The 16,158-nt window shown below is 36.2% G+C and overlaps 1 protein-coding gene across 1 annotated transcript in view; it reads left to right on the top strand.

Annotated features, from left to right (window-relative positions):
• Window positions 1-1,565: 1,565 nt before the first annotated feature.
• LOC134841612 (protein crumbs-like) overlaps window positions 1,566-16,158 on the top strand; it is a 31,276-nt gene continuing 16,683 nt past the window's right edge. Inside the window, 8 exon segments of the mRNA XM_063857638.1 lie at window positions 1,566-2,500; window positions 2,740-3,311; window positions 6,695-6,880; window positions 7,373-7,585; window positions 7,814-7,940; window positions 12,027-12,199; window positions 12,583-12,750; window positions 12,954-13,159. Of these exon segments, the coding sequence (XP_063713708.1) occupies window positions 2,175-2,500; window positions 2,740-3,311; window positions 6,695-6,880; window positions 7,373-7,585; window positions 7,814-7,940; window positions 12,027-12,199; window positions 12,583-12,750; window positions 12,954-13,159 (1,971 nt within the window). The 5' untranslated portion in view covers window positions 1,566-2,174.

The raw sequence follows: 16,158 nt of genomic DNA, 5'->3' as shown, positions 1-16,158 counted from the left end.
AATTTAGACAGTTTTGTTCATAAACTCGGAGTCTTATATCTACATGATACTGATTTCTGTTCAAAAGTTTTTTGCTAGAAACTGGTTGAATTTTTTTGACGACTAACTAGTTAGTTTCATTTTGAGAAACCATGATCAAAAATCCTTTGTCTTTATGATTTAGATCTACATCAACAAAAACGGTTTACGCAAATTTTTAGGTTGCAATTGGATGAAAACAAAAAATATGGATCCTGATTCTCCAAATTGCTCTCAAATTGCACCTGCAAATCATGGCACCATTCGAATCGGCTCAACTAGAATTGTGCATTGAGAATAAATATCTTCTGTAATGTGCCTGATTCGTTTACGAATTTCTTCTTCTTATTACTATTTCGCATTTTCAGACGCTCTTAGCATAATGGAAGGCGTTCGATTTCAGGTCTTTATATCTTGTATTTGAACCCCCACTGTTTAGGCAATGATTGAATGTGAATCATTGAAACGCAATTTCGACTGCAATACTGATAACATTGAAAAAATGATACGCAAAAAAGTGCGTCGCTCAGCAAAAAATTGCAGTTTCAACTAAAGGAAATTAATACAGATTGGTTTTTGTTAGAGAGGCAGAACAGTTTTCGATAGATCTTCTGTCATTTGCATAATTTTTTTTTCAAATTCTGAGCTTTCACGGAATATTATGAAGAAGTCTCACTGCAAAAAAAAGTCTCAACAATTTTTAGAATGTTTCAACCAAGAATCGTTATTTTAAGAGCGTAATTCCTGAAATTTAGTGTGTATAGCCGTCAAAAGCGCTTTTAATGCGTTTTCAGAGTGAACCGACTCCAGAGTGACATCCCCCTTAAAATAGTTCCAACTGATATTTTTGGGTGGTTCGCCAGAAGATCAAATTTCTGAGGCACGAGGACGCTCTTTTCTCACCTCCTCTTGAATCTAGTACTTTCCCCGTGAAATTTTATTGTCACTTTTTCGCCTCTATTTTTTCAGAAACTTTCTTCAGATATAATTTCTCAGCCGATAGATGAAAGAAGGGACGTCTGGCCGCAACAATCGGCAACAGTTGACGACGTCGGGAGAAAAATCGGATTTGAAATATACAGATCGATTTGATTATCAAACTCGATTCTCCTATCATTTCGAAAACAAGTTTTTCGAAAGTTTAAACTTAAGATTTTTAATTAAGCAATCATTCCTTTAGCAATCATAGAGAAGCTATTAACTCGTAGGTAGAGTCAGAAGGACGTTTAGAGGACATACTCCTTTAAGAAGGCAACTATTTGAAATCTATTATTGATTGTTATCTTCATGCTATGTATCTATAAACTTTCGTGTTTGCTTCATATAATCTCGCAATCTAATAGCTTTAGTCATGTCAACGTCAGCGTGCAAAAAGACACGATCACTTTGCTTCTTAAATTGTTCTCCTATTTTTCATTTTTTTTCGTTTGCTTCTCTATTTCATTGGCACCAGGAGTGACATCCCAAATGGTGCCTCCGGCTCTCATCCGCCACATCAAAAATGATCAAACTGGATCTTCCTCTTTCATTCCGATTGGAAAAAAAAACTGAGCTGAAATCAATCTAGGAGTCATGAGTCTTTTTCTCTTCAATTTCTGAGCAGCAAAAAACTTTCCATAGCACATGGTACCATATTCGATTCCTGTTGCGATGCCAGGAAGTTTAAATGGCCATATTAGTTTCTGACTGCAACTCAATTTACAAGCCTGCTTTATGACTTTAGCTCTGCTTTATGCCAAGCAGAGTCCTGACATTTTCAGTTACTTGTCCGTTAATTTTAACTAAATTTGATTCTCTAACTTTTATCATACCATGTTGAACTCAGACGTAACTTCAGAAAATTGATTTTCAGTCAAAATTACGTAAATTAGAAATTATCCAAAAAGAAGAATTTTCATGTAATTTTTAGTCTTCATTTGTTTGCTCTTAATAGAAATTGGCGATGTAGTTTCAAGTGTTTGCTCTTAATAGAAATTGGCGATGTAGTTTCAGGTGTTTTTACCAGACAGCTTGCTGTTATACCGGAAACACATGGTCAAATAAATTAAATAGCATTTAGAGACAAGTTAACAACTTTTTGACATACATACTCACGGAGAAGTTTATGTAAAACGAGTTTTTTAAATTCTGTAAAGTGAATCTTACATTACTTGAACATGCCACTCAAATTTTATTTGATTATTCTCATCTCTCGGTTGCTTTATTTGGATCTTGCATCCTCGTATACGTTTTTCTACAACTCACAGCCAACAGATGGCGACCTGTTTAGTTTCCTTAAGGTCCCCCCAATTCAGTCCGAGGGAGGGGGAGAGGGGAGGGTAATAGAGTCAGTTGAGTTTACCCTGAGAACAGTGGAGCCATCGGGTGTTTTATGCGTTCTGGTTGCCGAGGGCGAGAGTGAGTCGTCATTCGCAGTTGTTGAGATGTCTAGCGGAGATGTTTATCTCACAACAGCAAGAGCTGGCCCAACATCTGTTTACAGGTACTAATTAGCAAAATAATGAGATAGTTAACAAAAAAAAACTCGTAAACACTTCCAGTCTACTTTTCTTTTAGTTTGTCGAAATAAGAACTGTTTGATACGTGATGGGGTTCTTTTGAGATAAACTGAACCAGAATTTTTTTATATATAAATAAGTGAAAATTGGTGCAAAAGACGCGACAAAAAAGAATTCCAGTTTGTGTAAAAAATCTTGAAAAACGAGTATCATTGATTTTTAGGGTACCACATTGGAGCAAACTAGACACTGGCGAACCTTTCACAATCAAACTTTCCCATCAATTAACGAACGAAGTCGATATCTTTTCAATTTCTATCGATAAAATTGATCACTTGCAAGCAACATACACCAGTAATTTACCCTGGATCACTGGATTAAATTTGGCTTATTTTGGAACCCCACATACGAGCGAAGTACCCGCAGGATTCCCAGGGACAGCACTCAAGTTTAAGGGGTGTCTGTATGCTATTTCCATTACATACAGCGATGACAGCATTGGTTACTTAGGAAGTGTTCCGAACGACGCCGACACCAATATAATTTCAATTCCTTTTGAGAACACCAATGTTAATGAACAAAATTGTGCGTACGATGAAACTTGTGTTAGCTTCTCGGATGATCCCTGCCTGAACGGTGCTTCTTGCGAGGACGCTCTGGAAGGATACGATTGCTCCGGATGTCCGGGGGGATTCCATGGAAGGAACTGCAGTCTGACCTCACAATGTGGCGAAGAGAGTAAGACATGTATGGGCGGAGGATTCACATGTGTTGACACTGACACCGATTTCGAATGTAAGTATTTGTCCGAAAACAAATTCTGCTTTTTTAAATGACTGAATGGCTTAATCATTTAAAGCTAATTACCTAAAAGCTGTGAAAAAATCAAGTTTTAAAGGAATAGCACTGGGCCAAAACGGTAAACTAGAAAGGGGACAAAGGGTTGATTTAACAAAATAAAAGGTGGAGTTTGGTTGATTGTTTTATTAATGTACTGGTGACTAGTCAAAAATTTGAGATTGACGCATATTCATGTACAAATCTTTGAAAAACATCTTTCTTCTTAAAATGTTTTCTGAAAGAAGCTGATGACTTTGTAAAAATGATCTTTCGAAAGTGGAAAAACAGTTGAATATGGCCTTTTGATTTTTTTTTTGTCTCAAAACCTCAAAAATACTTGTTTAAAGAGGCACCTACCAATAATCACAGAGGACTCGGCCAACTTTTATAACCCGTAACCATTAAAGTTAGTAAAGTTACTAAAATGTTTCAATCTATCTCAATTTTTCTAATATCGGGTAAGATAAACGATGGATTAAGAGATTTAGCGCAGATTTTCCTGAAGAGGATTTTTCCTTATTTTCGGAAATTTGAAGTTACTCATTGTACTATCATGTACTCAAAAATTACTTCTATTTATTCTCAAATATGCTTCTAGGAATTGACTTTGAGATCATGTGAAGCTTCTAAGCTGTTGACTTACAGCCAGACTTACAAACTTATGTCCATACTATCGCGACTCATTTTCCGACTACACTGCGACTATTTTTCAGACTTCGCGACTAAAATACAATATTTCCAGACTTATTCCGCGACTAAAAACACTGTTCAGATTAAGAATTTTTGGTTGCTGAAGCACAATCGACGGCGCATCTGGTAAAGTCTGGAAATTAGTTGCGGTCCTCGACCCGGGTAAACACCAAAAAGGCTTCTAAGCAGATGTCGTAATAAATAGTGTTCACTAGATTATAGATGCTAAATTGGCTCATAGATTCTAAATCGGCTCATCGTCTCAAAGCTTGTGATGACTTAAAGTGAGATCTAACCTAGGCTGAAGGAAGCAGCAAAACGCACTTGAAAGTGTGACTAATTAAACATTTGTTTTGGCTAACTTATCCTAACACCATCATAACGTAATACGCATACCGTTTTTATCGCTCACTTCTTGTTTTAGATACCTGTCGATTGATTTATAACAAAAGCATTAATTGTGATTGAACAAAAAGAACTATCAAACTCGAAATCAATTTAAATCAAAAAGGATTGACATAATTCTGATTCTGCTCGAAATTCTGCGTTATAAAGTTATAAAATTGACTACGTGGAAAATGGTTGATATATTTTTACTTATTATTGTTTTATTCTCGTCTCGAACAGAATCGACAACAAGTTAGTCTTATTTCATGTTCGTTTTCTGAACGAATACGACAATTTCAATCGGAAGATTATGCAAGTAGTACAGAACATAACGACTGTTGAATTTGCTGCACGAAAACTAAAATAATAAATTCTTAAAATCGAAAATTTGTTTTTTTTTTGAATTTTTCAATGACTTTTCTTTGCACTTGAAAGCGGCTGAAATTACGCTAGATGAAAGAGGTAAAATAAAAATTATGAAAAACAAAACATTAACATATTTAAAACCAGATGTGGCGATCAAAAACAAATCACTGTCAAGATAAGTTTTGTTTGTTTGTTTTATTTGCATTGTTTAAATTTGTACAGAACAAATTTACTAAAGAATTTGTCAGCTTGTTGAAATCACTTTAGAAAATAACTTTTACCGTTGTAACACACATGTTTTTGCAATGCAAACTTCTGGTTGGGCATTTGCCCTCCAGAAAAAAAAATTGAAAGAAATTTAAAAAAAGTAAAAAAGGAGCCCAAAAGCGACGCAAAACTTCTCCGAAAAGTTTCTCCGAACATAACGCTGTGCTAAAAAAGAAATTTCCTTGATAATTTTTTTTTGAAAATGAAAAAAAAAACATTCTTTTTTTGTACTTTTTCTTCAAGCTTTGACGCTTCCTTGCGAATGGTAAGATACTTATATCTAGTTTTTAACAATGAACCAATTACGCTTTTAGAATAAAACAAATCTGTAGCAATTTTTAGTCGCATTAACCAATACAAAGAATGACCCTTCACTACAACCTTGTCTTAAAAGCAGAAGTTAAGTTCAAAATGCAAAAACTCCTGAATATCAAAATTTTTAAATACAAAATTTCAAATTTTTCACGGAAAAGGAAGTAGCTCTAAATAGTTGATAAAATTGTTCTAAAGTGTTTCTTTTGGAAGATTTATACATTCCAAAAACTTTTCGTAATTTTATACCTCTCAAAAACAAGTCTTAAAAAAGCCAGAAGCGGCAACTGAGGTCATCAAAGTTTCGCAAAAATCATTTTAAACCAGCTAAAAATTCAACAAGGGCAGCCCGTTGCTGTGCAAGTAGCAGGAAATGTTCAAGCATATTCTTAAAAAACTACAATTAAAAAAATATTGTAGTTTTTTGCGTGGTGTGATAAAACGATCTAAACTAAAAAATTGGAAATTTCGCTATTCATAGTACAATAAGCATATTGGAAAACAGTTTTCTTCGAAGTTTTTGTGAAGTTTTTATTCCCCTAGATGGCGCTAAAAAATTTTTAATACCTTCTTGGGATGAAAACTTATTTTACTAGACTTTTCAGGGCTTGAATAAAGAACTCATGGCTTATTTACTGCTAAGCTACGACTATGTTGTAATAAGCCTGCTCCCTCGTTTTACTCGCTCGGAATTAGACGAAAAATCATAAACATCAAACCGGTTTTTCTCGACATTAAATTTTTTTTGGAAATTTCTAAATGTTTAAATCACGACTGACAGGGCTGTAATATGACATATCTTTCAGCCCAGTCTCATGATAAATCTGGTACCTGATTTTGCGAAAAAAACTAAAACACATCCGAATACAAAGTTCCTTCCCAGTTCAAAGCTCGGAGCAAAATTAATTTTTTCCGGGGGCAGTTTTTTGCGGATAAGTTTTTTTTGGGTGAGAACACGAATTGACAAAACCTTGAGCTGGCGAAATCCAGTATACGAAATGACAAATGCAAAGCTAGGACCTTGCCACTTTGCTAGGAAATTCCTAGTTGAAAACTATCAAGTCAATGAGGACTCTTATGTAAAATTAGAATTTTTTGCGATAGTTTACAAGCTTTATTGTCATTTCAATTGTCATTTAAATTTAATGCGGAACGAAAAGAAAAATATTGAAAAAAATGATAAATCATTTTCGAATTTTGTCGATTTTTTTTCAAATCAACAAAACTGATTTCGCGCTCCGAGCTCAACAAAGGAGTACGAGGGGATTGAAATGTCGCCGGTTCAGTTAAGATGTCTTACTCATTCCTGCTTCCAGGCACTGGCTTTGTCACTTTCGAGCCAGACGCCTACATCTACATCCAGACCAACGAGACAGATGGGCCCTCAGATTCCCTGGAGAAAATTGAGTTCTCGTTCAGGTCAAGAGACGAGCAGGGAGTCATTCTCTACCTCAAGGGCGATCAAGTGCAGGGGTGCTTCTTCACGATTGAAGTCAATACAGGTGCGAATTATCAAAAGAATACATTTATACTATTTTGAAAATGGCCTTCTCGCATCCTGTCCTGTTCTTATCTGTTTTTTTTTGATAAGGTGTTTCAGTTTTTGTAAATTTTTGGATAAAATTATCATTTTTGAGCATTTTTGAAAATCGCAGAGCAGAAAATTACACTTTTTCGGAACGCGGTCTCACATTGAATGCATATAACGCTCAGAGCGTCTCGAGAAAAACTTTAGGATTGGTCAGCCAAAAAGGGATTCGTAAAATAGTCCCAAACATAGATACCTAAGGAACACTTTGGCAGCTAGTACTAACAATAAGGAGGGGCAGTTGCCCCACATCCTTATACTAGGCTCCCGTACTGCCTACTTCCCCCTTAAGCATGCAGCACTTATGATTATAGTCTCGGGCATTTTCAGCAGACTTTTACAATTCATGATGTCGACACTAGCAACCAGTACTCGTATCTCAAAAGTGGATGAGTTTCCGTTTCAGACGGCTGTTTGACCATCAAGTCATCGGCCTTCGACTCCGAAATCATCTTCGATTGTTCCATAACCGACGGAGAGATCCACAACATCACCCTAGACATCATCTCTTCTTCATCGGCGTCTTCTTCGATAGAGCTGAGAATTGTTGAGTCTTTATTCCAGGAGATGACTTCCTCCGGATCCGCTTTTGACATGCAATGCGTTTCCCACATTCTAGGTGAGTTTTTATTGCTATTCAAATTGCGTTTAAAGTCAGATAGAATTGACTTTTTTTCGCCTGCAAACTGTTATACACTTTGTCTTATCTGGCAATTGTTTTGGTTCATGAATAGAAGCGCTTGTTTTTGGATGGTAAAACGTTTTTCATCTTTACTCATGGCTTCATTATACTCATGGCTTCATATAAATCATGAAATAAAAAACTGCACACTAACCAATGTTTTAGTCGGAGGCATTACAAACGACGATATCCCAGTTCAGGTTGCAGACTTCCCATCTGGCGACCCAAAAAACATTCTGGGTTGTTTGGGTGATGTTCGGCTAAATGGAGAGCTTCTTCCACTTGACAGCTCGTACGTTATTTCTACAAGGGTTTTCGAATCTTTGACGAAGTCTAATGCGCAGAACTTTTGACGTCGGTCAGCAAAGGTTCTATTGCACAGCAATTTTTATGACAAACCAGAGAATTCAATTTTTGAAAACTTCAAAAAAGACCTCTTGCTCTGTTATGAGCGAGTTGATTTCATTAGTTACGTTTTCATAACAATTCAGGGAGTTTGACCCTAAGTTTATAGCTCACATAATGTATAAATGATTAGTCGTAAACTTTATTGGTATTCTGGAATTTTACTACAGAAAAACCCCAATTCTTTTTCATTCAACTTTGTTTCGAACAAAAACTGGTTTTGAACAAAGTTTTGTTGACAAATCGTGAGATAATTGTCTTAATTGGGGCAGCTTGACCACCGACTGAGCGTCTTTTTGAGTCTGTCAATCAATCATGCATCACTTCAAAGCGCTGGTCTGCTAAAAGACTCTTTTTTCACTTTTTATGCTAAAAGAATGGTCTGCTAAACGATGGGTCCCCTTAATCTATGTAGCAAAACTGGGGTTTAGGAAATTAGACGACAAGCAAATTAGACGATCAGAAATTAAGGGAATTTAGGCAATAACTTGCGTGAAATTTGTTTACAGGCTTAAATTAACTTTTGTCTGAATAAATACTGGTTGTCCGTAAATTCCGTTTCTTTACGGTTGTCTAATTTCCTAGGCTCCAGCAAAACTGAATCATTGTTGCAAATGTTCATAAAACAGGGTTTTCAATGATTCAGCGATGATTAAGTGTTCAGTCATGGGAAAAAAATTTAAAATTTGATCCAGCTCAATTTTGATTTTAAGAGTTTGATTTTTGATTTTTTTCAATTCAACTCAAATTCATTTGCTACAGGGGCGGATTTAGAAAAATTTTAGGGTCGGTCGGCCAAAAATGGATTTCTGAAAAAGTATCAAAGGGGGGACCCTTTGGGTCGGCAGGGGGTCGAATCCCTGAGGGAAGGCGTCCCCCCCCCCCTAAATCCGCCCCTGAATCCACACCAGACACAAACGAGAGGTTTACAATTTGATAACAAAAATAAACTGTTTTCAAACCAAATATCAACACTAGATTAAATTCATTAAATTATGATTGATATAGGTTTGAGAGGGCATCCAAAAGATTTCAAACGAAATCTGCCGAGGGATGCCTCAGGAAGCAGAACAGTTTAAAGTAAACCTCAATTCCTAAAACTAAACATTAGTTTTTTTTGGTAATTTCTGAAAAATTTTAGAAGAGTTTAAGCGTATAGATCTTGTGTTATGTATCACATTCAATCAATTCATTGTTGTAGAATATCGCTTTTTGACCAGTCAATTTCAAAAAATACAGCATCGTAAAATATCGTTTTTCGGTCGAAACTGTTAGCAATTTGATAACTATTTAGATTTCAAATAAAACATGAGCAAAAGTTTTCTTAAAGCAGAACAAGACTGCTCGCATCAGGGCGAAACCCTGAATGTTCCAACTGCTTTTTAAGGTTATGGAGTAGCAGTAATGTGAAAAAAATTAAATATAATACAAAATTAAAAGTTTTCAAAAAAACTTGAAAACATCCCCCACACGCCATATTAAGAACAAAGTGACAGATTTTGCTCCTACTAACAAATCAATTATAGCAGATAATCGTTCCAATTTATTTCTTTGAACTAATTTGGAACGATTTCTAATATGGATTAAATCTCGCTTACGCGTTAATAGCGCGAAACCTATCGCGCGTTAGTTGTCCCAAATTGGCCAACATGGCAATTTTTAAACCCCCATAACTTTACAAAAAAATGATCACAGGTGTAAGATTTCTTTTCGAATTTTCGCTCAGGACAACAATAGCTTATAAATGATACAAAAAAATTCCGTCATTAAAAAGTCGAAATTTGCCTGAAGAAAAATAATCCACCCGAGCACAAATGTTCCGCTATTTTCGTTACGAAAGTCGGAACAATAAAAACTATTTTTAAATCATGGGTTAACCTTAAATGTTATGAATGCTTTTTAAATTGTCTGAAGTAGTTTTTGGTTGAGGATTTCAATTAAATTTTTTATAAAAAGTAAATACATGCTTTCGAGCGCATGTTTGAAATAGAAGTCGATAATCCTCACGTGGTCGATTGGGCAGCTTTCAAAGCGTAGTAGCATTACCAGTAAATGATCATTAGATGGTGAAAGTTGCTTACAACTTTTTTCCAGATTTGAGCTCAAAAAATCGATTTTTTATCTACGACACACAGATAACACACAATAGACACAGTAAAAAGTTGAAAGCAATTCGAAGAAAATTAACTATCTCGAGCAGATATAATTTGTTGTTTTAGTTGAACGTCAGACCAACACGAGTGATCTGTACAGCGGGTTTTAACTTATCAGAACCATAAATCTAGCATTCGAAATGTCAAATTGTGCACTAAAAAACACCACAAAGTTTATGTGATGCCACCAAAACACGGGATCTGTTAAAATGAATTTGTTATTCAATTGATAAAAGGAAGTCTCAAACTAAAATTTCTCTCGTTTGAAAAAAATAAAAGTGCAAAAATTGTAAAACAAAACGTCTCCATTCTCAATAGAATATCTCTCAGCATTTAATCTCAACATTTCTGATAAATTTTCTAAATTTTCTTGCCGGCTGTTCAACTCAACAATCGTGGATTTATTTTTCAACAAAAACGTTACTACTTCCTTATACTGCATTTACTTAGGCCATAACAAAATAAGTCAAGACTGCTCGTGTATCAAAATGAAGCCCTGAATCTTCCAACTGCACATTAGAGCCAATTAAAAAAATTTTGGTTAAACATTTGGCGAAATAATCAAGAAAATTTTTTTCTTAAATTTATCACCCACACACAATTTATCCCCCTCATGAAAAATACAGAGGGAGTATTTAGTGTCACGTTTTTTTTGATAGACTAAATTGCTGGTCTCAATTCACCTTGGAACGCATTAATCCGGGCGTTAATTATCCCAAATATGGCCAGATTAGTAATTTTCCAACACCCGTAACTTTACACAAATGATCACAAGTGAAATATATTTTTTTTGATTTAAGCTAAACACAACAATATCTTTTAGATGATACAGAAAATTTCCGTCAAAACGCTTGTTTAAAAATCGAAAATTGACAGAATATAGAAAAACCGGGCCAAGCATAAATATTCCGTTTTCTTCGAAAGTCGGAGAAATAGCACTGCTCCTTGTATTATGGGGAAACCCCGATTTGTCCGACTGCATTTTAAGGTGTAAGGAGTAGTTTTTGCTTTAAGAAAATGGGTGGCATCAAAAAAAGGAAAAAAAAATCAACATTTTTTTTTAGCTGTTTTGGAAAATTATCCCAAACTTGCTATTTAAAGTACAAAGAGATTTATTTCAATTATAGCCGAATATTAAATAGACCAAAAGGTTCGCCTCAATTCTCTTAGAAATCATAACATGGATGATTACATCTCCACTTACGCGTTAATAGCACAAAAAACTAAACAACCTTTCAATAACTTCACGAATATTCGAAATTTGTCTGGAAAAAACACCCCTAGCACATATATTCCGTCATTTTTTTTCGAAAATAGTTGGAACAACAAAAATTTAGTTGTCAATGATTTCTGCAACAGGCCATTTCGAACAATAACTCGGAGAAGGATTGTCGATGCATTTTGAATAATTTTTGACTCATTGATCGAGCTAAGTTGATATTCGAATGCAGCTGTTGAAACTAAACATAAGGAAAAGCGATAAAAATCGACTGAAAAGTACGTGTTGAAATTAAAAGCCAGGAAGTAGACTTGACTTGTTGAAATTAAGGAATATTGACATTAAATGCAGAAAGGCATAAATAAAAACATTTTGTTGACCAAGACAACATACAACGCATCAAACTGACCAAATAATGATCCGCTAACATGCAGAAGCCACATGGTAAATTCTCAATTATGATTGGCCTGAAAGAGTTATGTAATAACCAAAGTAATGCCAGCCCCAAAACAACTTTAAAAGGCGATTGTTAGTTTGATATCAATTTGCACTAACTCGAAAAACCAGACATAGTTTAATCTAACTGCAGTTTTTTTTTCAGAGCCACGAACTCGAATGGGTTCGTATTTATTAAGTCTGCGTATATTTGGTACCGCGGATGTTTGGATCACAACTCTTGCTCCCATTTGGTCTCCAGTGAGACATGCAACAACGGCACATGTTCAGTTGTTACTGCAGAATGGCGTGGATTCCAGTGCGAATGCAAAAACACTGGTAAATTTTAAGATTTTGCGGATGTGTTTAAATGCGAAGGAGTAAAATTTGGTCCTCGATTGCAACAAGGTCTTTTTTGAGGGTAAAAAATTGTTTCGACTGACTATCCACGGATATCTGAATTTCATTTAAGTTAAGACGATTCATCCTCAAGGAGAAGGAAAAACATACGAGTTGTTAAGCTGATCACGGAGAACCGCTGTTGTGCATCTGCTTCGGGAATACATGCATTTTTTGGTTATTTTTCTGGGCTGGGTGATGTTGCCTCACCTGCAAGCAACCAGCACGGATCATGGTGGGCCTCAAACACCCGATGTTTCGATTGAGAGGCTGAGACCTAACCATTTCATAACCGTTGATTTTCATTTGCCATTGCTTCGCAGGTTTCGAAGGCACGAATTGCGAGATAGAAATCAACGAGTGTGCTTCTGGTCCCTGCGTGAGAGGAGAGTGCAATGACCTCATAAATGACTTCAGCTGCGACTGTCCAACTGGATACGAAGGGAAAGACTGTTCACAAGACATAGACGAGTGCTCAACGTGCCCTGAAGGTAACGCTTTTTGGCTCCAAAACACACGCTAAAACGTTTTGAGAGAGGTCTTTCTTGGGGAAAAGAAGATCGATTTAAAAATGTTTGTTTCATTTTTAGTCCCAACACACCGGCTTTCATAATGCGAACCTTGAATAGCTAAGGGTAATCTATTTAAATGCACTGAATGAAATCAAAAAAGAGACTTGCAAATTATGTTACAGAAGGGGAGCGAGAGGATGGTACCCCCTGTAATGGACCTTGTCTCAACTCAGCCCAATGTGTCAACTCAGTGGGATCCTTCTCTTGCAATTGTACCGACTTCTGGAAGGGGGATCTGTGTGACGAGGGATCCAAGTGTAGCGACTCGGAGTGCGTTGCAGACCAAACTGGTTCCTGTTCCGACGTGGAATCTGTGGAGCTTAATGGGGTTGGTGCCGTTCGTGCATTATAAAAAGTTCCAAAATAGTATCATGAAATAGTTCTTACAAAAAAATAACCACCAAAAGCTCGCAAATCTCAATGAGTTGAAAAACATTCTTTTCTGGATGCTAAAAAATTTCTGCAAGAAAAGCATTTAACTATGCAGAGATTATGTTGAAAATGGATGGTCAAATGATTGATCGTCTGAAATTTTGCTTGTAGTTAGATTGTTTTGTAATTTGTTTTATGTCTAGCTTAATGACCTTCGGTATTGATTAAATACCTGTTAACTCTGCATGATTCGATCATCGTTCGATCATTGTGTGTTGGTTCTAGTTTTAGTTTAGAAGGTTTTAAATTCACACTTTATTTTAATTGTTTTATTTTTTTAAGTAGTTGTACATTAACTGTACATACCTACACAGATTAATAGAACAATTTATTATGGCGCAGTCAAATGAATCGAACGTGCGTGGAATCCCCTTCTTTTGGCCGAACCATACTTTGGAGCCATCCTCGACCAATGGGCTTTTTAAATCTTTTAACTCACATAACCAGGTCAAGAAAAAACCAAGCCTCCACAGAGAAAGAAGTAATGCAAGCATGAAATGTGGGAACCCAATTACGAAAGGACATCTTAACGTATGCGCAGCAAAGGACATAACATGTAAAAATTAATTTTACAAAAGGCGCTTCGCTAAACTATGTAAGTCCCGTAACAAACGACCCACTGTAAGTACTGTATCTGATTATTATGTAAATATTGAGAATTGCACATACGTCCCGCCGGAAAGTTCGTGGAGCGAAAATCAAGAAATGTGCGGAGTGATAAATGCCTGGAACGAATGCGGACAGAGTGACGACGACAATTTCACGGTATTGGGCGTTAGAACAATCTACGACGAAAATGGACTCGAAACCAAGAAAAATTCAAATTTAGGATTTGGATTGGAATTGATCGTGAACATGAACATTCCGGTAGACTCAGCGAGCCCTGTTAGCTTTTTAAAACAAAACGTGTTGCACGAACTGGAGCTGAGATATCCCAACCTTAAAACTTACCCAGTGGAGAAGAAGATTAGAGACCTGTATTGTGGCTTCACTGATGATACCATCAATATTCTAGGAATGATTATTATTAAGACGCATGACTATTGTTCTTTATCACTGATGGTCACGACGGCAAAATGTCGGGGAACAAAAACTTACCAAAAGTAGGCATCGAAGTGAAGCAGAAGAAATGCCCGCAGCCGATTTGCTCAGTCAGTCAACCACCATTCGAGAGTAAGTGGAATAAATCATACTTACCAACTGATAATTTTTTAATAAACCTAAAGAACTATTCTCTCGAGTGGGGAAAATCCCTAACATTCGCAAGGTCGCACACTTCAATTCCCCGTTTAAATCTATTCAGGCAAAAGGGAGAAGAGTTCCCCTACGCTTACTTACAGGAGTTAATGAAAAATTAGGACGAATGGAGACCGAGGGTCACATTATAAACTTGAAAAGTGTGACAAAGATTGTTTTATTAGCCCGATTGTTATAAACAGGAAAAAAGACGGTTCAATTAATTTGGTATTAGATTCTAAATTGCTAAATGACCAGATTTTTAAAAACAAATACCAAATGCCAAATATCCATGAACTCATAGATAACGTGGCCTAAAGAATCTCAGAAAATTTACTGGGCAGGTGTGGTTTAGCATCTTGGATCTGAAAAACGCATACAGCCAACTTAGATTGTGCAAAAAAACGAGTAAGCAATGTAACTTCAGTCTTGTGGTCGGCGAAACAACGGTTTTTTATCGGTTTTTAACTGGTTTTATTCGGACTGGGTGATATGCCCAACGAATTTCAACGAGTCATGGACTCACTTTTCAAGAACAAACCGTTCACAAGTTGTTATAAAGACGATATACTGGTGGCAGTGAAGGGATCACTGGAGCAACATAAAGCAATTGTAAATAAAATTATAATAATTCTGGACAAGAACAATATGGCGGTGAAATGAGGGAAATGTGCATTCTTCCGTTCAGAAATAGAATGGCTAGGCTTTAAAATCTCGGGGGATGGAGTACAACTTTTGGTCGGTAAAGCAGACGCCATCAACAACCTCCCAATCCCCAAGAACATTTCGGAAGTGCGATCCTGCTTTGGCTCCATAAATCAGTATGTAAAATTTGTCCCGAGTTTATCAACCTTAAAATGTCAACTTCGCTCCCTGTTAATTAAAAAGTCAGTATATAAATGGGACAATAACCACTCGTTAGCCTTCGAAAAACTAAAAACAGAATTTTCAAATTTTACGGAAAATAGTCACTTCGATATAAAAGAAAAAACTAGATTAAAAAACGGACGCCTCTCATAGTGGTCTGGGCGCAACTTTAGAACAATTCCAAGGGCAGTGGAGAACGATTGCATTCGATTCAGGATTTCCAAACAACCAAGAAATGAAATAATCTACAAACGAACTGGAACTGCTGGGCGTGCTGTGGGCCTCAGAACGATTTAGAAAACACCTTTATGGGGCAGAATTCGAAATAGTAACGGACCATAAAGCTCTACTTCAGCTCTTTCAGCAAATCAGAGTAATAAGACTATGAATAGTCGACTGACTCATTGGGTAAACAGATTGTTACCTTTTAACTTTAAGATTTCCCAAATACCAGGAAAAGATATGGTTTTTACGGACCTTTTATCTAGATTACCTTTGGGCAAAATCCTCCCACCTTCTTATTACGACAATTTGTAGTCGCTTTAATTGACAAAATTCAGAATATTTCATCCAATAGAGACCAATTTAACCTTGTAAATGTAAGTTTTGTAGATAGACCGTCGGTGGCTGTAAAATCAAATACGCTCGTTAATAGTAATATCCCGTAGAGAGTTAGAAATTCAACCAATCTGATTGGTCAAGATCCTTTTAACAGCTCTTTAGTTTATCTTATCCTTAAAATTATTGCTGCTATTATATCTTGTATTGTTCAGTCAATAAAAGTTTGCAATA

The sequence above is a fragment of the Symsagittifera roscoffensis genome, chromosome 3 (genome assembly GCF_963678635.1).
Source record: "Symsagittifera roscoffensis chromosome 3, txSymRosc1.1, whole genome shotgun sequence".
In the NCBI taxonomy this organism is placed as follows: Eukaryota; Metazoa; Xenacoelomorpha; order Acoela; family Convolutidae; genus Symsagittifera; species Symsagittifera roscoffensis.
The sequence above is the reverse complement of the archived record's forward strand: the minus strand, read 5'-3'. Positions and strand labels throughout refer to the sequence as shown.